Source organism: Salmo salar, chromosome 02 (genome assembly GCF_965601325.2).
Source record: "Salmo salar chromosome 02, fSalSal1, whole genome shotgun sequence".
Classification (NCBI taxonomy): Eukaryota; Metazoa; Chordata; class Actinopteri; order Salmoniformes; family Salmonidae; genus Salmo; species Salmo salar.
Window position 1 is genome coordinate 19,691,145 of NC_138292.1, and position 22,770 is coordinate 19,713,914.

A 22,770-nucleotide genomic window follows, 5' to 3' on the forward strand; every position below is an offset into this window, starting at 1 on the left:
TCATGCAATGCGCAACACTTTGGGAAAATAAGCTTACCTGTGAGGGCGGAAATTCGTTGTGTTGTGGCGCTGGCAATCACGTGTTTGGGATTCTGAAGTTGTTTTGCGAGGATTCTCCCGAAACTCATTCCATGATCTGAAAAGGGTGTTTTGCAAAGGTTTGTGAGCATGGCAGTTAAGTTATAAAAATTAAAGTTGTTAGTGAACGTTGTTGAAAAGCCGTTATTTGGTTACCGGTTGTTAGTGTCATCATACTTCTCAGCATAAGTATATTTCGATGGAACAGTCAAAAAACGTGTTGTTGACCTGTTCCCCGGTTCCTCCTGTCTCAGCAGACTCCTGTCTCAGCAGATGACTGCCCAGGAGGTGCGGCTGTGTGGCTTGCTGCTACAGGAGCACTTTGGAGAGGTGGTGGAGAGGATAGGCACTCACCTGCTCATAGCAGGGACACAGAACCTCAGGACCATCGCCAATGAGACCAACACACCACTGGACCTGGTACTACACACACACACACACACACACACACAACATTTTTTTGTTAAACCTAGGTGGTGACCCTGTCTCTTCTGCAGGTGAAGAAGTCTCTGTGTGTGTTGGTACAGCACGGTGCTTGTGAGTTCGGGTCGGGCCGGCGAGGCCCCGGGAGCCCAGTGGAGTACCGGGCCAGCTGTGAGCGGGTTCTAAGGGTTCTGCGGTACCCGCGGTACATCTACACAGCTAAGACCCTGTATGGAGACACAGGAGAACTCATCGTGGAGGAGGTCCTACAACGAGGCCATATGACCATGAGCAACACGGTCAAGACTGTAGCTGACCGACTCACTCATAACATGGAGGGTGTGTGAGAGAGCGATTACAAGATGTATGATTATTCTATATTTTCTTCTCCTTCTGTCCTCATGATTTTTCTCTCTGTAGAGGGTCGTAGTATGGAGTACAGTGAGGTGGTCTCAGCCTTCTCTAAGTTGGTGGAGACTCACTTCCTGCAGCGCTGTCCTCCGGTGGCCGAGATGGGAACTGCAGCCACCTCCGCTACCCCGGCGACCCCCGGCACCCCGGCAACCCCCGCCTCCACTGCCCCCCCAACAGCAGAGAGCAACCCTGACTGCTACAAGCTGCCCCATGTCACACTCACAGGTACCGCAAACACTTTGTCTCATATAACACGTAGCATCTTTTCACCTATGTGCATACCCACATGTAAACCTCCTGCTATATGTAATTCAGTAAATATTTGCAATACACTCGCTTGTTGTGTTTGTGGGGCAGGTCGTGGGAAGCGCAGACGCTCCAGTGACGACAGTGAGGAGCAGAGAGGAGGGAAGAAAGTCAAGGTGGACTCAGAGGTCAGACCCTCTACTCTTGACACTCAGAGATAATGGGCTGCTATAGAGAATCAGAGAACCTTGTTCTGTTTTTCTTTTACTGTCAATAAGGAATGGAACTGTTCTGAATGACTTGTGCCTCTTTCTATCCCCTCCCTCCCTCTCTTTCCAGTCGTGTGGTGATGAGGGGATCTACTGGCAGGTGAACTTTGAGAGGTTCCATCAGCACTTCAGAGACCAGGCCATCGTTAGTGCTGTGGCCAGCAAACTGGACCAGGTCAGTGACACAGACCCCTACAGACTACCTCCATATGCTTGTAGACCAGGAGAGATTTAATGGGGTGGTCTAAGTCAGGGATTCCCAAACTGAGGGGTTAGCAGGGAGAGTGTGGCGTGGCCTAGTTAAATAAAAAATAAATGGCAACATTTTCTCTGCACCAAGACAAAATGTGTAGAATTACAGGAAAGCTTTAAACCTACAAGATGTTTTCTCCACCAACAAGACGGGTGTGAACAGTTTGTATTAGAGGTTGACGGATTATGATTTTTCAACGCCGATACCGCTACCGATTATTGGAGGACCAAAAAATGCGATACCGATTAATCGGCAGATTTTTTTCTTTCTTTCTTTCTTTTTTTTATATATATATTTTTTAAATGTATTTATTTTTTTATTTGTAATAATGACAATTACAACAATACTGAATGAACACTTTTATTTTAACTTAATATAATACATCAATAATATCAATTTAGCCTTAAATAAATAATGAAACATGTTCAATTTGGTTTAAATAATGCAAAAATAATGTGTTGAAGAAGAAAGTAAAAGTGCAATATGTGCCATGTAAAAAAAGCTAACATTTTAAGTTCCTTGCTCAGAACATGAGAACATATGAAAGCTGGTGGTTCCTTTTAACATGAGTCTTCAATATTCCCAGGTAAGAAGTTTTAGGTTGTAGTTATTATAGGACTATTTCTCTCTATACCATTTGTATTTCATATACCTTTGACTATTGGATGTTCTTATAGGCACTTTAGTATTGCCAGTGTAATACTATAGCTTCCGTCCTTCTCCTCGCCCCTACCTGGGCTTGAACCAGGAACACATCGACAACAGCCACCCTCGAAGCATCGTTACCCATCACTCCACAAAAGCAGAGCAAGGTGACTAACTACTTCAAGGTCTCAGTGCGAGTGACGTCACCGATTGAAATGCTATTAGCGCACACCCTGCTAACTAGCTAGCCATTTCACATCGGTTACACCAGCCTAATCTCAGGAGTTGATAGGCTTGAAGTCATAAACAGCTCATTGCTTGAAGCACAGGGAAGAGCTGCTGGCAAACGCATGAAAGTGCTGTTTGAATGAATGCTTACGAGCCTGCTGCTGCCTACCACCGCTCAGTCAGACTGCTCTATCAAATCATAGACTTAATTATAACATAACACACAGAAATACGAGCCTTATGTCATTAATATGGTAAAATCCGGAAACTATCATTTCGAAAACAAAACGTTTATTCTTTCAGTGAAATACGGCACTGTTCCGTATTTTATCTAACGGGTGGCATCCATAAGTCTAAATATTCCTGTTACATTGCACAATCTTCAATGTTATGTCATAATTACGTAAAATTCTGGCAAATTAGTTCGCAACGAGCCAGGCGGCCCAAACTGTTGCATATACCCTGACTCTGCGTGCAATGAACGGAAGAGAAGTGACACAATTTCCCTAGTTTAATATTGCCTGCAAACCTGGATTTCTTTTAACTAAATATGCAGGTTTAAAAAAAATATACCTCTGTGTATTGATTTTAAGAAAGGCATTGATGTTTATGGTTAGGTACAGTCGTGCAACGATTGTGCTTTTTTCGCAAATGCGCTTTTGTTAAATCATCCCCGTTTGGCGAAGTTGGTCTTCACACAGTTCGCAACGAGCCAGATGGCCCAAACTGCTGCATATAGCCTGACTTTGTTGCACAGAACGCAAGAGAAATGACACAATTTCCCTAGTTAAAATAAATTCATGTTAGCAGGCAATATTAACTAAATATGCAGGTTTAAAAATATATACTTGTGTATTGATTTTAAAGAAAGGCGTTGTTGTTTATGGTTAGGTACACATTGGTGCAACGACAGTGCTTTTTTCACAAATGCGCTTGTTAAATCACCATTTGTCGAAGTAGGCTGTGATTCAATGATAAATGAACAGGCACCGCATCAATTATATGCAACGCAGGACAAGCTAGATTAACTAGTAATATAATCAACATGTGTAGTTAACTAGTGATTATGTTAAGATTGATTGTTTTTGATAAGATACGTTTAATGCTAGCTAGTACCTTACCTTGGCTCCTTGCTGCACTCGCATAACAGGTAGTCAGCCTGCCACACAGTCTCCTCGTGGAGTGCAATGTAATCGGCCATGATCGGTGTCCAAAAATGCCGATTACCGATTGTTATGAAAACTTGACATCGGCCCTAATTAATTAGCCATTCCAATTAATCGGTCGACCTCTAGTTTGTATCATGAGCAGTGCTTGTGCCCATATAAATAGATGTGTCATACGGGATGTTCCCCAATGCTGGAAGGGGGGCCTGAGTGAAAAAGACCGCTCTCTACCCCCCCCCCCCCCACAGACCAGTAGTGAGATTGTGAGGACTATGTTGAGGATGAGTGAGGTCACCACCACACAGACCGCCGCCTACACTCAGCCCCTCTCAGCCAATGAGATCTTCCGCTCCCTCCCGCCCAACTACAGCATCAGCAGACCAATCCTGGACCAGTACCTCTCCCTTCTGGTGGATGACCCGGTAGGAGCAGATCTAAGATCAGATTCCCCATCCCCATATCCCAACCTTAACCATTGGGAGATCAATTGCAGAACTGACCTTGGATCAGTGCCTAGGAGGCTGGTAAACTGATGTTTCTCTCTCCCTCCCTCTGTTCCTCAGATGGAGTTTGTGGGGAAATCAGGTGACAGTGGAGGAGGAATGTATGTGGTCAGTATCCTTTTACAACCCTGATGAAACCTGTTTGAGTTTCTCATCCACACACCACACACTATTGTATAATAGGTAATTTCCAGTATTTCATGATACAGTTGTAAGTGGTCGTTTCTTGACTGACCACTCAGATCTCCAAAGAGCCCTGGCCAACCTGGCGAGAGCTACACTGGAGTCTGTGGTACAGGAGAGGTCGGTGTGTCTGTGTTTGTCAGTTGGTCTGTGTCCATTTACTCTGTTTATGTGTCTGCCCACGGTGGCTACATAGCTTGTAGGGTGTCATTCATTCAACCTTTCCCATTGTCAGGTTTGGCTCGCGGTCGGCTAGGATCTTCCGTCTGTTGCTAAGGAAACGTCACCTGGAGCAGAAGCAGGTGGAGGACTTTGCTATGATCCCTGCCAAGGAGGCCAAAGACATGCTGTACACACTGCTGTCAGAGAACCTGGTACAGCTACAGGTAACACACAAATACACACACACACTATACAAACCATACATTATCATGCTCAACTGTGTTTTTCCACCCTAGGAAATCCCTAAGACTCCTGACCACGCCCCTTCACGTACCTTCTACCTGTACACTGTCAACCAGCTGCCTACTGCCCGCCTACTGCTACAGCACTGCTACAAGGTACACATTCAAACTAAGCTGTACTATGAGCAGCAGGATGAGCGTGATACAAGATGTTGCACGCACTACAAAATATTTGCAAACCTGAGGCGCAGCGGTAGTGCTGCAGTTTACTGAACACATATTGTCCACATTGACACATTAAATCCCCAGCCTATTTCTGACTTTCTCTCTTCTACAACTGTACCTTTACATCTACATTTTAAACTGTCTAAATAAAGAGAACGAGTCAAAAATATACTTTCAGTTTATTAGGTACACCTATCTAGTGCCAGGTCGGACACCCCCCTTTGCCTCCAGAACAGCCTGAATTCTTTGCAGCATGGACTCTAAAAGTCGGAAACGTTCCACAGGGATGTTAGTCCATGCTGATGCGATGGCATCACACGGTTGCTGCAGATTGGACAGTGGTACACCCCCGCCACCACCAGGCAGGATGGGTCCACGGACTCATGCTGCTTACGGCAAATCCTGACTCTTCCATCAGCATGACGCAACAGAAACCGGGATTCGTTGGATGTTTTTCCACTCATCAATTGTCCAGTGTTGGTGATCTCGTGCCCACTGGAGCCACTTCTTGTTGTGTTTAGCTGATAGGAGTGGAACCCAGTGTGGTCGCCTGCTGCTATAGCCCATCCGTGACAAGGACCGACGAGTTGTGCGTTCTGAGATGCCGTTCTGCACACCATTGTTGTACTGTGCCATTATTTGCCTGTTTGTGGCCCGTCTGTTAGCTTGCACGATTCTTGCCAATCTCCTTTGACCTCTCATCAACAAGCTGTTTTGGCCCACAGGACTGCCGCTGACTGGATGTTTTTTGTTTGTCCATTCTCGGGAAACCGTAGACACTGCTGTGCGTGAAAAGGACAGTGGCCATTCCTGAGATGCGGCACACCTGACACCGACGATCATATCACTCTCAAAGTCACTTAGGTCACTGGCTTTGCCCATTCTAACATTCAATCAAACAGTAACTGAATGCCTCAATGCCTGTCTGCCTGCTTTATATAGCAAGCCACGGTCACGTGACTCAGTCTGTAGGAGCGATATATTTCCGTGAATGTGGTGGTGTACCTAAACCTGGCCGATGAGTGTATATATCTGCATGTGTACTTTACGGTGCTGCAACTTGATAGCTTCAGGACCACAACAGCAGAGACATTTAGTGTCGCAATTCACACTTCATTGTTGCGAAGCCTGCCTGATATTGCTTCTACATCTGCATTGCTTGCTGTTTGGGGTTTTAGGCTGCGTTTCTGTAGAAGCGCTCTTGTGACATCTGCTGATGTAAAAAGGGCTTTATAAATACATTTGATTTGATTGCTGTTTACTTCGTGCATCGCTGACTTGACAATTAATGGTGGACGTCTGACTTGTAGATAGGGCTGGGAATTGCCAAGCACCTCATGATATTATCACAATACTTAGGTGCTGATACGATATGTATTGCGATTCTCACGTTTTTATATGCAATGCGATATTGCGATTTGATGTTCCAAACATATTGCTCGCTTTATGTCTGCTGCAGAGAGATGAGAGCGCATGAGAACGTTTGTTTTGATCAGTCATGGAAATAAAAGTGCAGAAAATCTGTTGGCTTACTATTATAAAAAGAAGTCCAAAACAATGTTGCGATATGTAACTGTATACATTTGTCCCCCATCACTACTTGCAGACAGTGGCTAATCTGATTGAGAGGCGCCTCTTCGAGACCAAGGAGAACAAGTGAGTTTTTATTGATTCCTAAGTAGATGGATGGATAGATTTGGTTTTATTCTCTAAGTTTCCTACTAAGGTCTCTTTAGGTCTGCATATTGACTTTGAGGACAATAGAGGACCACAATGGAAACAAGTCTGACTTTTTCTATATATAATCCTCAGCAATTTTGGTACATGTACAAAACTTCCTGTGTTTGATTGACAGGCGTCTGCTGGAGAAGTCCCAGCGAATCGAGGCGATCCTGGCGTCGCTGCAGGCCAGTGGGGCGGAGCCTGAACAGTTGACAGAGGTGGAGGAGATGATCACTGCCCCCGAGAGACAGCAGCTAGAGGCGCTGCGACATCACATCAACAAGTACTGCATTACTACTACACCTTAATTACCACTACATCCATACTATAGATCTATAGCGACAGCAGCTAGAGGCCCTGCGACATCACATCAACAAATACTGCATTACTACTACACCTTAATTACCACTACATCCATACTATAGATCTATAGAGACAGCAGCTAGAAGCCCTGCGACATCACATCAACAAGTACTGCATTACTACTACACCTTAATTACCACTACATCCATACTATAGATCTATAGAGACAGCAGCTAGAGGCCCTGCGACATCACATCAACAAGTACTGCATTACCACTACTACTAATACAAACTGCTGATTCACAACAAATGTCAAAATTGCAACTTGTGTATTCTACTATTCTAACTCTCAACAGTAAGTTGAGACCTCCAACTAGAGACCTACGACGTCACATCAACAAGTACAACTACTAAATCAAATCAAAGTTTTTGTCACGTGCGCCGAATACAACAGATGTAGGTAGACCTTACAGTGAAATGGTTACTTACCAACGGTGCGATTTTTAGGTAAAAAATAGGTATTAGGTAAACAATAGATAAGTAAAAAAACAACAGTAAAAAGAGTGAAAAATAGCAGTAGCGAGGCTATATACAGACACCGGTTAGTCGGGCTTATTGAGGTAGTATGTACATGTAGGTATGGTTAAAGTGACTATGCATATATGATGAACAGAGAGTAGCAGTAGCGTAAAAGAGGGGTTGGGGTGGCGGGACACAATGCAGATAGTCCGGGTAGCCAATGTTTGGGGGCACCGGTTAGTCGGGCTAATTGAGGTAGTATGTACATGAATGTATAGTTTAAAGTGACTATGCATATATGATAAACAGAGTAGCAGCAGTGTAAAAGAGGGGTTGGGGTGGCGGGACAATGCAAATATTCCGGGTAACCATTTGATTACCTGTTCAGGAGTCTTATGGCTTGGGGGTAAAAGCTGTTGAGAAGCCTTTTGGACCTAGACTTGGCACTCCGGTACCGCTTGCCATGTGGTAGTAGAGAGAACAGTCTATGACTGGGGTGGCTGGGGTCTTCGACAATTTTTAGGGCCTTCCTCTGACACCGCCTGGTGTAGAGGTCCTGGATGGCAGGCAGCTTAGCCCCAGTGGTGTACTGGGCCGTACACACTACCCTCTGTAGTCCCTTGCGGTCGGAGGCCGAGCAGTTGCCGTACCAGGCAGTGATGCAACCAGTTGGGATGCTACTGCTACGACACCCATACTATATGTCTATAGACAACATCTAGAGGCCTACGACCTCACATCAACAAGTACTACTACACCGTTATTACTAATACTGCTACATTACTGTAGCTTTATTACCTCTTGTTTCTTTTCTCCCTGAAGGTTGGACTCTACAGAGAACCAGGTGGATGAGACTGTCTTTCTACTGGAGTCCTACATCTTCTCTACCAAGACCAAGTGAGAGGGAGGGAGGGAGGGAGGGAGGGAGGGAGGGAGGGAGGGAGGGAGGGGAGAAACACAATGGACATAAAGTTGCATCAATAAAATATGTTTGGGTTTTGATATACCTGACTCACTTGGTGCTTTTTTTGCCTGACGTACAGACGTCATTATTTCAGTTATATGTTCAACAATGTCTGCTAGTGTGAAAGGGTTTTTTCTTTTATAGAATGAAGTAGTCTGAAATGCCTGATTTATTATTTGATTTTTGATTTCTTTTTAATGTTATGTAATAAAATATTTGTAAGTGTATTTAGTTAATGTGTATGAATGATCCTATGTATGTATAAATGAACATGAAAGAAACTAAAATAAAGTTTACAAAAACTTTAATTATCAAGTTTTAATTTGACTCAAAAAATGAACTGTACTGTAGAGAAAATAGGTGAAAAATCTAAAGTCTTGATGACTTCTGAACATTAAATAGACAGTTTGGTTTGTAACAGTGTTTCATAGAAATACAAATATATTCACATGATTATAAGTGGCCCCCATTATCAGATAGTGCATTTTCATTCACGCTTCCTTGAAGGATGGAACTGCTTTCCATATAGCACAAAATGGTACTAATTACAGGTTGATACCTGTACGGTATCTACTTATACAACATGGTACTAATTACAGGTTGATACCTGTACGATATCTACTTATACAACATGGTACTAATTACAGGTTGATACCTGTACGATATCTACTTATACAACATGGTACTAATTACAGGTTGATACCTGTACGATATCTACTCTGTTTGAAGTCTGCAGTCTTTGAACATCATACCAAGTCACATTGCACCGGGAGTATCAAACTCATTCCACGGAGGGCTGTGTGTCTGTAGGTTTTTGCTTTGTCCATTCAATTAAGACCTAGACAACCAGTTGAGAGGAGTCCCTCACTAATTCATGACCTTAATTCATCAATCGAGTACAAATGTGGAGTGAAAACCTGCAGACACTCGGCCCTCCGTGGAATGAGTTTGACGCGTGGTGAACAGCATTATTTCCTGTCTGGGACATCTCTGAAAACTCCTGTACACGTCCTTCCTGCTGTACGTTTCTAAACAGGTGTGTAACTAGAGCCCTACAGCCATGGGTTCACCTGTAGAAACAGACAAGATGTTGGAGTCTGATGATAGATGCAGTCTGTGCCATGTGGTGTTAGGTGTTTTGACAGTTCACACACACACTGGGCGAAGCTCATCTATACTGGCTGTGCATTCTTTATGGGGGGGGGGGGGGGGGGGGGGCATGATTTAGATGAGAGGGAAAGCATTGTTTTTATTGCTGGGGGGAGGAGCAGCTCTGCAGGTCGTTGCCATGGGGATGGGCACGAAGTGGACTCTGTGGTTCTCTGGTTGTCACAGATACTGTATCCATTGACTGACATCATGGCGGGGTTAGTCCTCGAGTTCCTCGTCCTTTATCTGTTTACGAGTGAAGAACCCCAGCTGGAGAAAGGAGGGATGAGAAGGAAGGAGTGAAACCCAAAGTGTTGAACTTTACCACAAAGGCAGAGGAGAAAGAAGTTATTGCAGAGTGTGAGGTACAGAGGTACTGTATGGTGAGGTGTGATTGATGTACCTTCCACATTGCGAAGATGATGAGGGCCAATAGCAGAAGCCCTCCAATGATGCTACCTATCAGAATCCAGAGAGAAATGGGGATGGCCCGCCCCTTTAGAACCTCCAACACCGTCTGATGGAGAGAAAGAGACAAAAAGGCTGATTGTGGAGACAGTCAGACAGATATTCATCACCCTATACCAGCTTCCTTCTCTATCTGGATGTAAACAACAGTCAGACAGATATTCATCACCCTATACCAGCTTCCTACTCTATCTGGATGTAAACAACAGTCAGACAGATATTCATCACCCTATACCAGCTTCCTACTCTATCTGGATGTAAACAACAGTCAGACAGATATTCATCACCCTATACCAGCTTCCTACTCTATCTGGATGTAAACAACAGTCAGACAGATATTCATCACCCTATACCAGCTTCCTACTCTATCTGGATGTAAACAACAGTCAGACAGATATTCATCACCCTATACCAGCTTCCTACTCTATCTGGATGTAAACAACAGTCAGACAGATATTCATCACCCTATACCAGCTTCCTACTGTATCTGGATGTAAACGACAGTCTGACAGATATTCATCACCCTATACCAGCTTCCTCTATCTGGATGTAAACAACAGTCAGACAGATATTCATCACCCTATACCAGCTTCCTACTCTATCTGGATGTAAACAACAGTCAGACAGATATTCATCACCCTATACCAGCTTCCTCTATCTGGATGTAAACAACAGTCAGACAGATATTCATCACCCTATACCAGCTTCCTACTCTATCTGGATGTAAACAACAGTCAGACAGATATTCATCACCCTATACCAGCTTCCTACTCTATCTGGATGTAAACAACAGTCAGACAGATATTCATCACCCTATACCAGCTTCCTACTCTATCTGGATGTAAACAACACTCAGACAGATATTCATCACCCTATAACAGCTTCGTCTATCTGGATGTAAACGACAGACATATTCATCACCCTAAACCTGCATCCTACTCTATCTGGATGTAAATGACTGTCAGACAGATATTCATCACCCTGTACCAGCTTCCTACTCTATCTGGCTGTAAACAACAGACAGACAGATATTCATCACCCTATACCAGCTTCCTACTCTATCTGGATGTAAACGACAGTCTGACAGATATTCATCACCCTATACCAGCTTCCTCTATCTGGATGTAAATGACAGACAGACAGATATTCATCACCCTATACCAGCTTCCTCTATCTGGATGTAAATGACAGAGACAGATATTCATCACCCTATACCAACTTCCTTCTCTATCTGGATGTAAACAACAGACAGACAGATATTCATCACCCTATACCAGCTTCCTACTCTATCTGGATGTAAACAACAGACAGACAGATATTCATCACCCTATACCAGCTTCCTACTCTATCTGGATGTAAACAACAGACAGACAGATATTCATCACCCTATACCAGCTTCCTACTCTATCTGGATGTAAACAACAGTCTGACAGATATTCATCACCCTATACCAGCTTCCTCTATCTGGATGTAAATGACAGACAGACAGATATTCATCACCCTATACCAGCTTCCTACTCTATCTGGATGTAAACGACAGTCTGACAGATATTCATCACCCTATACCAGCTTCCTCTATCTGGATGTAAATGACAGACAGACAGATATTCATCACCCTATACCAGCTTCCTCTATCTGGATGTAAACGACAGTCTGACAGATATTCATCACCCTATACCAGCTTCCTCTATCTGGATGTAAACAACAGACAGACAGATATTCATCACCCTATACCAGCTTCCTACTCTATCTGGATGTAAACAACAGACAGACAGATATTCATCACCCTATACCAGCTTCCTACTCTATCTGGATGTAAACAACAGTCTGACAGATATTCATCACCCTATACCAGCTTCCTCTATCTGGATGTAAATGACAGACAGACAGATATTCATCACCCTATACCAGCTTCCTACTCTATCTGGATGTAAACGACAGTCTGACAGATATTCATCACCCTATACCAGCTTCCTCTATCTGGATGTAAATGACAGACAGACAGATATTCATCACCCTATACCAGCTTCCTCTATCTGGATGTAAATGACAGAGACAGATATTCATCACCCTATACCAGCTTCCTTCTCTATCTGGATGTAAACAACAGACAGACAGATATTCATCACCCTATACCAGCTTCCTACTCTATCTGGATGTAAACAACAGACAGACAGATATTCATCACCCTATACCAGCTTCCTACTCTATCTGGATGTAAACGACAGTCTGACAGATATTCATCACCCTATACCAGCTTCCTCTATCTGGATGTAAACAACAGACAGACAGATATTCATCACCCTATACCAGCTTCCTACTCTATCTGGATGTAAACAACAGACAGACAGATATTCATCACCCTATACCAGCTTCCTCTATCTGGATGTAAATGACAGACAGACAGATATTCATCACCCTATACCAGCTTCCTACTCTATCTGGATGTAAACAACAGACAGACAGATATTCATCACCCTATACCAGCTTCCCTACTGGCGTATGCTGCGACTGTACACACCCAACCAGCCCTCCGGGTGCGACAGCGATATTCATCACCCTATACCAGCTTCGTCTATCTGGATGTAAATGACAGACAGACAGACAATTATTCATCACCCTATACCAGCTTCCTACTCTTATCTGGATGTAAACAACAGACAGACAATTATTCATCACCCAATACCAGCTTACTCTATCTGGGTGGAAACGAGTCAGGCACAGACGATGCTAAACCAGTCCTCCACTATTAGTGTTAATCCTGCTATTCTCTCACCTCCCTCCAGATGGCGCCACTCCCCAGAGTGACCAGGTTAGATTCCTGAGCAGCCAGACGATAGGCACTCACTATCCTCACCACCTTAAACTTAGCCTGGTGACAGAGACACAAAGTCAGAGTGAGTGTTTTTATAGTTAGAGCTGTGTGTGTGTGTGTGTGTGTGTGTGTGTGTGTGTGAGAAACTTCGTACCTGTCTGAAGAAGTTGTCGTGGACCCTGCGGCTGACTCGTATGAGAGCGGTTTGTCCTCGATGCAGCTGCTGTACCTCACACACCACCTCCACACACCACGACCTGCTGCAGTTCTACACACCACACACACAAACATGTTACATCTGAAAATATACTATATAGCTAGTTAGGATTGTGAATGTGATCATCTTGTGTGTGGGTATTTGTGTGTGTCTGTTCTCACCAGTAGGTCAGTCTGTTGCATGTCTTCAGGATGTAGTGGTCGTACATCTCTCTGTCTGTCCTTCAGCTGGGACACATCACTGTCTACACTGCAGTTCACCCCTGTCACCTGACAACACAAAGGTCACAGTTCAGAACCAGAGAGAAATGACAATAACTGTTTATTCCAACAGTAGTGAAAGAAGGTTAGTACTCACGTTGTAAGAGAAGACCTCAGTAACAGCCATGAAGACTCTGTCTCCAGCTGCTACAGAGGGCAGGCTCAGCCTCAACTCCAGGTTACTCACACTGTAACAGCCCAGGTTCTGCAGCTACACACAGAACACATTAGTCTGACGTGTGTGTAAAGACAGTATGTATGGTTATGTGTGTGATTATGCAGTAAGGATATTAGGGAAACGGATATATTGTGTGTGCACTGCTTACCCTGAAGTGTGTGTAGAACTCTGGTCCTATTGCCTCTGATATGGTTCTGGTTGGGTGGACCTCATAACGGTTCAGATTGGAGTCACTACAAATAAAGGTAGAGATACAGGGAATGAGAGAGAGACAGAGAGTTACAGAGAGACAGAGAGACAGAAAGAGACTAACCTGGTGATGAAGAGGTCAGGTTCGTACTGAACCACAGTCTGGAGCTGAACACTGTTGTCTCCCAACGTAGCCTCTCTCTCCACACTGTCACTATGGGAACCAGAAACACAGAGATGTATGTGACAGACACATGACAAGACAAACACACAATACTTCTGTCTCTACTGTAGGATTATGACTAGGGTTAGATGGAATCAGTGGAGGCTGAATTTCAGGTTCATTTCTAGAAGCTCCCAATAGGATCCCTTTACATTCCTCCATAGGATAATAGTGAGTTACCTGGCAACTGTGAGTTTCATCTGGACTTTACTGAGCAGAGACGTACAGCTGAACTCAAACTCTAACATGAAGTTAACCTGACAGAGAGAAGATAAGAGGTGGGGGGGGGGGGGGATTGAGTTTGTGGTATCAGAACAACACTGAACAAAAACATAAACGCATCATGAAACAATTTCTAAGATTTTTCCATTTGCCTCATGCAGTGCGACACATCTCCTTCGCATAGAGATGATCAGGCTGTTGCTTATGGCCTGTGGAATGTTGTCCAACTCCTCTTCAATGGCTGTGTGAAGTTGCTGGATATTATTGGGAACTGGAACACGCTGTCATACACGTCGATCCAGAGCATCCCAAACATACTCAATGGGTAACATGTCTGGTGAGTATGCAGGCCATGGAAAAACTGGGACATGTTCAGCTTCCAGGAATTGTGTACAGATCCTTGTGACATGGGGCCGTGCATTATCATGCTGAAACATGAGGTGATGGTGGCGGATGGCAAGACAATGGGCCTCAGGATCTCGTCACAGTATCTCTGTGCATTCAAATTATCATCCATAAAATCAATTGTGTTTGTTGTCCGTAGCTTATGCCTGCCCATACCATAACCCCACCACCACCATGGGGCACTCTGTTAGAAAACATTCTCGCCCACACAACGCCATATGTCTGCCATCTGCCCGGTACAGTTGAAACCGGGATTCATCTGTGAAGAGCACACTTCTCCAGCATGCCAGTGGCCATCAAAGGTGAATTCTCTGGTAACAGCACTGGGGGACATTCCTGCAGTCAGCATGTCAATTGCACACTCCCTCAAAACTTGAGACATCTGTGGCATTGTGTTGTTTGACAAAACTGCACATTTTAGAGTGGCCTTTTATTGTCCCCAGCACAAGGTGCACCTGTGTAATGATCATGCCGTTGAATCATCTTCTTGATATGCCACACCTGTCAGGTGGATGGATTATCTTGGCAAAGGAGAAATGCTCACTAACAGGGGTGTAAACAAATTTGTGCACAACGTTTGAGAAAAATACGCTTTTTGTGTGTGTGGAACATTTCTGGGATCTTTTAATTCAGCTCATGAAACATGAGACCAACACTTTACATGTTGTGTTTATATTTGTGTTCAGTGTATTTGATGCCAGACAGACAGACCTTGGAGTGGGAGCGGAACACAGGATAGCTGACATTACAGGAATGACTGTTGGAACTGAGAGATGTACACTCAATTTTCAACTGGGTATCCTCCTAGAGAGAGAGAGGGAGAGAGAGAGAAAGATAGGGATGGAGACATCGAAAGGGATGGAGGAAGAGAGAGAAGGGGGAGGAGACAGAATAAAACTGTCAGGTTCATGTTGTAAATCTGTGTGTTGTAAATCCGTGTGTGTCTGTGTGTCTGTGTGTGTCTGTGTGTGTCTGTGTGTCTGTGTTTGTCTGTGTGTGTGTTTCGTACCCGTATGCTGAGACTAGAGAAGTGGAGGTTGTGTGAGTAGTGCAGTGTTAGGCTGGTGTTATAGGCGTTCTCCAGTCTGTTCTGCAGCTGGACTTCTACAGCCAGACGTCTGCGAGGGCTACGGATCACATAGGGCTGCTGTCTGTAGAGAGGAGTTACATTCAGACATTCATACAACTACTACACATCATGAATACAACAACTACACAACATGAATACAACAGGAATGCTTGACTTAGTAATTGTTTGGCTGATTGTGTGTTGACTGGACACAAAAAAGAGAGGAACATTTTTGATCAGGTGTGTGTGTCTATACGTGTGTGTCCATGCATGTTTGTGTGTGTGAGATGTACCTTGTCCCAGAGATGTCCATGTGAGCCTGCAGCACCAGATCTGTGACACACACATCATCCTCACCACAGTCTTTGAAGAACGCAATCTGGAGACATCAATGTACAGTATTTGAAATGGAGGTGCCAGAGTAATACTGTAAATAACGTACAGTAACAGTACATTACATCATACAATTTGGCCAGGATGCTACGAGCACCCCACACACACCCCACACACTGACCGATCTCTTGAAGGTGGTGGGCCAGCCTTCGTCCAGCACTGGGCCACTCTCTGTGTCGTTGATCTTAAAGCGCAGGGAGAAGCTGATTGGACGGATGTAGTCAGCTGTGTCCTATCACAGACAGAGACAAAGGGTTAGAGGTCAATATCCACAGAATGTAGTGTTTCAGCATTTGGATTGTGTGTGTCGGTCGGGGTGAAGGATGTGTACCAATGTGTGTTTTGGCATTGTGTGTGACATATGGAAGGGCAGGTTGTGGCAATAGCGTGTACATGTTGGTTGTGTGTTTGTGTCAGAGCATGTGTGTATGTTAGTTGTGTAGTGAGTGTGTGTGTGTGTGTGTGTGTGTGTGTGTGTGTGTGTGTGTGTGTGTGTGTGTGTGTGTGTGTGTGTGTGTGTGTGTGTGTGTGTGTGTGTGTGTGTGTGTGTGTGTGTGTGTGTGTGTGTGTGTGTGTATATGCCATTTAGCAGAAGCTTTTATCCAAAGCGGCTTACAGTCATGCGTGCATACTTTAAAGAAAAATGTATGGTCACTGTTTGGTCCCGGGAATTGAACCCACTATCCTGGCGTTGCAAGCACCATGCTCTACCAGCTGAGCTCTGGTGTGTGTGTCATACTCACAAACACATGGAAGGGCAGGTTGTGGCAGACAGTCTCTCCTGTGTAAACTCTGACCCCCAGCTGTGTCTGTCTCTGGTTGCTGTCGTCAAACAACGCCCTCGCTGTCAACTTTCTCTCATCCAACATGGCCACCACCGACAGCTCTGAGGAGGAGGAAGGTGATGTTAGTGTTGATAACAAATCTATCAATTCTAACAGGCAGACTCCCTCCCTCCTATCTCCTTCCCCATCCCTCCCCCTTGTCTCTCCCTCCCCCTTACTCTCGCCAGTCCCCTCCCTTCCCTGCCCCTCCCTCTCTCCCCTCCCTCCCTCACCCACTCCCTCCCCCTCCCTTACCGAAGCTGTTGCTGTGAGTTCCAGGGGAGCGGGACAGAGCCAGGAAGCAGGCTGTAGCGTTGAGACAGGCAGACTCCCTCCCTCCTCTCTGACACGTCTTCTGGATGACGTTGATGGAGTGGGGCTGGAAGGACAGACTCATGTTGATCTGGACTATACTACGAGAACTGGAGAGAGGGGAGGGAGAATTGATCATTCAATGATGACGATCATCATCACATTTAAAAAAAATACTCCACAGCCAAGTCTGACAATTTATCCCTCCCCTCCCCTCATTCCTCCACCTCCCCTCATCCCTCCTTTCTTACCTGAGTAGTACAGCACTGCCCTGGGCCCCCACAGCCAGGTCTAACAGACCATCTCCATCCAGGTCCAATCTGGCACTCACACTGCGCCCAAAATACTGCAGAGAGGGGGACAGGGATGACCCTGCGATACGCTACAGGGAGAAGGAGAGGTGAGCAAGGAGGTGGAGAGAAGAGGGTGGAGAAGTGGTGGAGAGAGACGTAGAATGAGGTCAATGGAAATACTATAGCTAAGAATGATATCACTTTAAAAACAAATCTTCACTTTTCTTTTCACAGGGATGGACTCCACCTATACTTCTGGTGACACTTATTTCTCTACCTGTTTGTAGTTGTGGATGATGTGTATGTCTACCTGTTTGTAGTTGTGGATGATGTGTATGTCTACCTGTTTGTAGTTGTGGATGATGTGTATGTCTACCTGTTTGTAGTTGTGGATGATGTGTATGTCTACCTGTTTGTAGTTGTGGATGATGTGTATGTCTACCTGTTTGTAGTTGTGGATGATGTGTATGTCTACCTGTTTGTAGTTGTGGATGATGTGTATGTCTACCTGTTTGTAGTTGTGGATGATGTGTATGTCTACCTGTTTGTAGTTGTGGATAATGTGTATGCCCTGGCCGTGGTAGACATATATGGCCCCATTGTGTCCGTCCTCTAGGGGTGCCCCCACCAGCAGGTCAGTGTACCCGTCATGGTTGAGGTCTGGGGCGGAGGCCAGGGCGTAGCCAAACCTAGCATCCTGGGACCTATCCTCTGCCTTCAGAGTACCGTTAGACACAAACACCTCCTCCTGAGAGAGAGAGAGAGAGAGAGAGAGAGAGAGAGAGAGAGAGAGAGAGAGAGAGAGAGAGAGAGAGAAATGGAGAGAGAGTGAGAGAGGCAGAGTGGAGAGAGAGAGAGAGAGAGTCAGCAGCTCCCAGACATTCCTCTTCTTATCCGCTAATATCCTCAACCCCTTTCCCCTCCCTTAACTCTATCTCCCCCCTTCACCCATCTCTCACCCAACTCCCCCTCTTCCTGACACCAGCCCAGTCCTCCCCCACTACTCCCCCCTGTCTCACCCCACTGAGGGAGTAGATGTAGACTCTGCCTGCCTCCTTGTTGCCAGGGCCCAGGTACATGGGTGCTGCCACCAGCAGAACATCAGTAATGCCATCCTGGTCCACGTCCAACCCACACACCTCACTGCCATAGTACGACCCAATCTACAGAGAGAGAGCGAGAGAGAGAGCGAGAGCGAGAGCGAGAGAGAGAGAACGAGAGAGAGAGCGAGCGAGAAAGCGAGAGAGGAGAGAGAGAGAGAGAGAGAGAGAGCGAGAGAGGGGGTAGTGGCGGTGAGGAGAAGGGGAGAGGGGGGTTGGGGGTGAGTGAGAGTTTGATTGATAGATACATCCAATGAGGTATATACACACACACTAGCTACCTGTTCTCCATTGAGGGCCTGTGCAATGTTGACATCTCCATTGTTGCTCAGTTCAAACAGAATGACCTTTCCTTTGTGTTTGAACCTGGGAGCTCCAGCCACATACAGCCTCCTCCAGTCTCCCACTATCACTGACGACACTGTGTAGCCTAAACACACACACACACTTTAATTAGATCCACAAATTACAAATTGCATAGGATGCAAATATCTCACAGGTCATACAGATGCCTGAAGACACATTAGGTATGGAAACAAAAATGATTGTGTAAATCCGTGATACGTTTAGTAGTATTACGTGTAAAACAGTGATAAGTTTAGTACTATTACGTGTAAAACAGTGATACGTTTAGTAGTATTATGTGTAAAACAGTGATACATTTAGTACTATTACGTGTAAAACAGTGATACATTTCGTACTATTACCTGTAAAACAGTGATACGTTTAGTACTATTACGTGTAAAACAGTGATACATTTAGTACTATTACGTGTAAAACAGTGATACATTTAGTACTATTACGTGTAAAACAGTGATACGTTTAGTACTATTACGTGTAAAACAGTGATACGTTTAGTACTATTACGTGTAAAACAGTGATACGTTTAGTACTATTACGTGTAAAACAGTGATACGTTTAGTACTATTACGTGTAAAACAGTGATACATTTAGTACTATTACGTGTAAAACAGTGATACGTTTAGTAGTATTACGTGTAAAACAGTGATAAGTTTAGTAGTATTACGTGTAAAACAGTGATAAGTTTAGTAGTATTACGTGTAAAACAGTGATAAGTTTAGTAGTATTATGTGTAAAACGGTGTAATGTAAAGTGTACATAGCGTAACGTAAGTAAGTTAAGTCACCCAGATAGGCAGCGTGGTTCTTGAGCTCCTGGGGGAACTCAGACTCAAAGGCCTCTCTGGTGGGCATGATGCGGCCCTCAGCGCCCTCCTTCAGCACCCCTCCATCCCAGTCATACGCCCCCACCATCCCAAACAGGATCCCATCCTGGAACACACGCATGGGAGAGGGGGGGGGGGGGGGATAAACATACAGTACAATGTAAGATCAGAAATTCAAGTCAATGACATGACACGCACACACACACACGGTGGACTCACATCGAGAACGTGTGTGGAGAAGCCGATCTGGGACATCTCAAACTTGAAGGAGCTCTCGTTGTACCCCAGTGTCCCTGTGATGAAACAGAAACATCAAAACAATGTTTAACAAACCTTTCTAGCACATTTTCTGTAGTATCCAACACAAAAATCTAGTTGAGCAGATCTCTCTGTCTCCAAGCTATTATTTCATGTCATGTCATTTTATTAAAGCCATGAGTTTCACCCTCTCATGTTTCTGTGCCCAACCACATATCTGTGTGGTGTGGGGGTTCAGTGACTGAGTGAGGGGCTAATGGGACCTCTGCTGAGGTGAAAGCGGAACAGGGTTACCCTAACCCTAACTCTCAGAGGAAGTTTAGTTGAATGTTTGGTTAATGTTTGTTCTGCCAGTGCCAGGTGGCTGACACATGAATACCGTGATGGGACTAGATGTGGCATCCTGTGCTGCCCACTATGACACATGAACACTCACTCCTCAATTGAAATACTGTTCTTTTTTATTTGTATCCCCCTTTCACATTTTCTCCATACATCCCCTCCCTTCCTTCCCCTCCCCAATCTGCCACTATCTAGATGCCACAGGTTAGTGGCCTCTTTCTCCCTCCTCACTCAAGAACCCAGGTGGTATACAGAATCTACCACCTCCTCTCATTTCCTCCTCTCCCTTCCTCCCTTGCTCCCTACAGACTTCAGGGTGGCATCATTTCTCAGTCTTCCTCCCTTGTTCCTGTAAGTGTTGTGATAGCTGCTCCCGCCCTTCTTTCCTTTTCAAGGTAGTGGCATCTATCCATCCCTTCCTCTTTCATGCCGTCTAGGATTAAATGTGGCACCATTCCCCCTTTTTTGCCTCTTTCTCAATTGAAAGAGAGTAACATCCCTCTCTCTACTAACTTTCTCCCTGGCTAAATAAGAAAGCAGTCCCTCCCTGTCTCCAGAACACAGACACCCTTTCCCCTCCTTTCTCTTTCCCGCACTTTCACCTCCCTCCCTCCTCTCCTCCCCCTCCCTCCCCCTTACTCTCACTCTCTCCGTCTCACCCTCTAGAGTGAAGATGCGGTCTCCTAGTGCATCTACGATGTCGTTGAGCGCCGCCTCATCAGTCACGTTGAAGAAGTATTTGTCGTCAGGGTCGCTGGCGATGTACTTGATCTCATTGATAAACGTCTCTGGGTCCTGCTGCCTGCGGATGTAGTGACCCAATACCTGGAGGGAGAGAGAAAGGGATGAGAAAAGAGAGGGGGGAAAGATAAAGGGAGGGAGAGAGAAAGGGATGAGGAAAGAGAGGGGGGAGAGAGAAAGAAAGGGGTAAAGGGAAGGGTAGAAAAACAAAAGGGAGAGAAAGAAGGGGTTAAATGTAAGGGACAGAAAAAGTGAAAGGTAGAGCGAGAGATAACATTAACAGACAATTCTCCGCCAATAACTCCTCCATATTTCACAGGGACAGAGAACATTTATATAGAGGGAGAGATATTACTGAGTCAGGACAATCTGAGAGGACAGAGAGAGAGCTGCCAACACCAACCCCATACAGTAAAGTAGAGGATGTAACCTGAATCAAGGACAACCACAGAGAGACAGCCAGAGTATAAGCCCTTAAAAGAGAAAAAACAGATAATGTCCGTAGGGTTCTAACTAAGGGGTTGTCTAAAAATGGAGTCAGCTAAAATGTTTGGGAAATACTGCTCTAGCAAACCGTGAAATGAAAGAATTGGTCCAGACAGGGGGGAGAGAGATGACTGGTGTGGTAGGGCTCTCTAGTGTGAGGAGGCTATAGTAACAGCTACAGTTAGTAGTCTGTAATACAGAATAACCTAAACACTGCAGTAAGGAGCACATTCCTCCCCAGAAACCCAATCCCAACAATCCTTCCCTGTCACTGGCTGCCAACTTAACTAAGGAAATTCTCTGTTTTCAAAGGGGACGGAGGGAGGGAGGTAGGGGAGGAGGGAGGGACGGATGGAGGGAGAGAGGGAGGGAAGGAGAGAGGGATGGAGGAAGGGAGGGAGAGATGGAGGGATGAAGGGTGGGAGGGAGAGAGGGAAGGAGGAAGGGAGGGATGGAGGAAGGGAGGGAGGGAGAGAGGGAAGGAGGGAGGGAGGGAGGGATTAATGTGAAGGAATCCTACACTATAAATGTATACATGAAGATCTTATAGAAGCAGAGAAATTCGGTTGGTCTTGCCAGCTGCTGCTGGTTTGTCCTCAGAGTCACAAACGGAGCGAGAGGACAGAAATACAAACAGCGGGAGGTAGCTTGTTAAGTATTCAAAATATACAGTGAAGTTATAGCTACTGCACATGTATACACACACATGCACAGGCACATGCACACAAACAAACTCACAAACAGACAAACACACACCCTTTGACCCCTCCCCTTGTTGACTGTAAATTCTGTGTGAGTCGGCAGGCAGGCAGGCTGATGTATAAAACACGACTCAGGCTGTTATTTTAGAGAGCTTGTTGCTCTGCTCTCCCCAAAGGGCTGTTTTCTGTCCTACACACACTGGCAGCAGGACAGAGAGCAACAACATCAAAACATTGCAGCCGTCACAGTGAAACCACGTTTCAGCACCAAGACTCCCTGGAGATTCTCTCTCTCTCTCTCTTTCTCTCTCTCTCTTCAATTCAATTTAATTTAAGGGGTTTTATTGGTGTGCGAAACATATGTTTTACAGGGAAAATAAATAAACATAAATAT

At 45.1% G+C, this 22,770-nt stretch overlaps 2 protein-coding genes across 8 annotated transcripts in view; one reads left to right on the forward strand and one right to left on the reverse strand.

Annotated features, from left to right (window-relative positions):
• Window positions 1–7: 7 nt before the first annotated feature.
• Window positions 8–8,505, forward strand: LOC106605815 (DNA-directed RNA polymerase III subunit RPC3). Of its 7 annotated transcripts, none has more exons than XM_014201766.3 (14): window positions 8–158; window positions 333–498; window positions 576–840; window positions 922–1,140; window positions 1,273–1,349; window positions 1,501–1,605; window positions 3,971–4,144; window positions 4,286–4,337; window positions 4,468–4,528; window positions 4,644–4,794; window positions 4,867–4,968; window positions 6,644–6,693; window positions 6,893–7,042; window positions 8,404–8,505. In XM_014201766.3, exons 2-14 carry the CDS (start codon window positions 352–354, stop codon window positions 8,480–8,482), a joined length of 1,632 nt encoding a protein of 543 aa, XP_014057241.1. In that variant the 5' UTR covers window positions 8–158; window positions 333–351; the 3' UTR covers window positions 8,483–8,505. The 7 variants fall into 7 exon arrangements, with proteins under 7 accessions (XP_014057241.1, XP_014057246.1, XP_014057242.1 ...); XM_014201771.3 differs by having other exon boundaries at window positions 606–840; XM_014201767.3 differs by having other exon boundaries at window positions 12–158; window positions 336–498.
• Window positions 8,506–8,832: 327 nt separating this feature from the next.
• Window positions 8,833–22,770, reverse strand: part of LOC106595728 (integrin alpha-10) — a 49,352-nt gene continuing 35,414 nt past the window's right edge. Inside the window, exons 9-30 of the mRNA XM_045699045.2 lie at window positions 21,108–21,273; window positions 20,068–20,141; window positions 19,810–19,954; window positions 18,944–19,092; window positions 18,582–18,725; window positions 18,104–18,310; window positions 17,521–17,651; window positions 17,213–17,379; window positions 16,877–17,019; window positions 16,255–16,365; window positions 16,034–16,119; window positions 15,681–15,822; window positions 15,383–15,475; window positions 14,225–14,301; window positions 13,946–14,035; window positions 13,781–13,865; window positions 13,552–13,665; window positions 13,356–13,463; window positions 13,132–13,245; window positions 12,939–13,034; window positions 10,098–10,211; window positions 8,833–9,964 (exon numbers count right to left, since the gene is read on the reverse strand). Coding sequence (XP_045555001.2) covers window positions 9,914–9,964; window positions 10,098–10,211; window positions 12,939–13,034; window positions 13,132–13,245; window positions 13,356–13,463; window positions 13,552–13,665; window positions 13,781–13,865; window positions 13,946–14,035; window positions 14,225–14,301; window positions 15,383–15,475; window positions 15,681–15,822; window positions 16,034–16,119; window positions 16,255–16,365; window positions 16,877–17,019; window positions 17,213–17,379; window positions 17,521–17,651; window positions 18,104–18,310; window positions 18,582–18,725; window positions 18,944–19,092; window positions 19,810–19,954; window positions 20,068–20,141; window positions 21,108–21,273 — 2,607 coding nt within the window. The 3' untranslated portion in view covers window positions 8,833–9,913. The remainder of the gene's footprint in view (window positions 9,965–10,097; window positions 10,212–12,938; window positions 13,035–13,131; window positions 13,246–13,355; window positions 13,464–13,551; window positions 13,666–13,780; window positions 13,866–13,945; window positions 14,036–14,224; window positions 14,302–15,382; window positions 15,476–15,680; window positions 15,823–16,033; window positions 16,120–16,254; window positions 16,366–16,876; window positions 17,020–17,212; window positions 17,380–17,520; window positions 17,652–18,103; window positions 18,311–18,581; window positions 18,726–18,943; window positions 19,093–19,809; window positions 19,955–20,067; window positions 20,142–21,107; window positions 21,274–22,770) is intronic.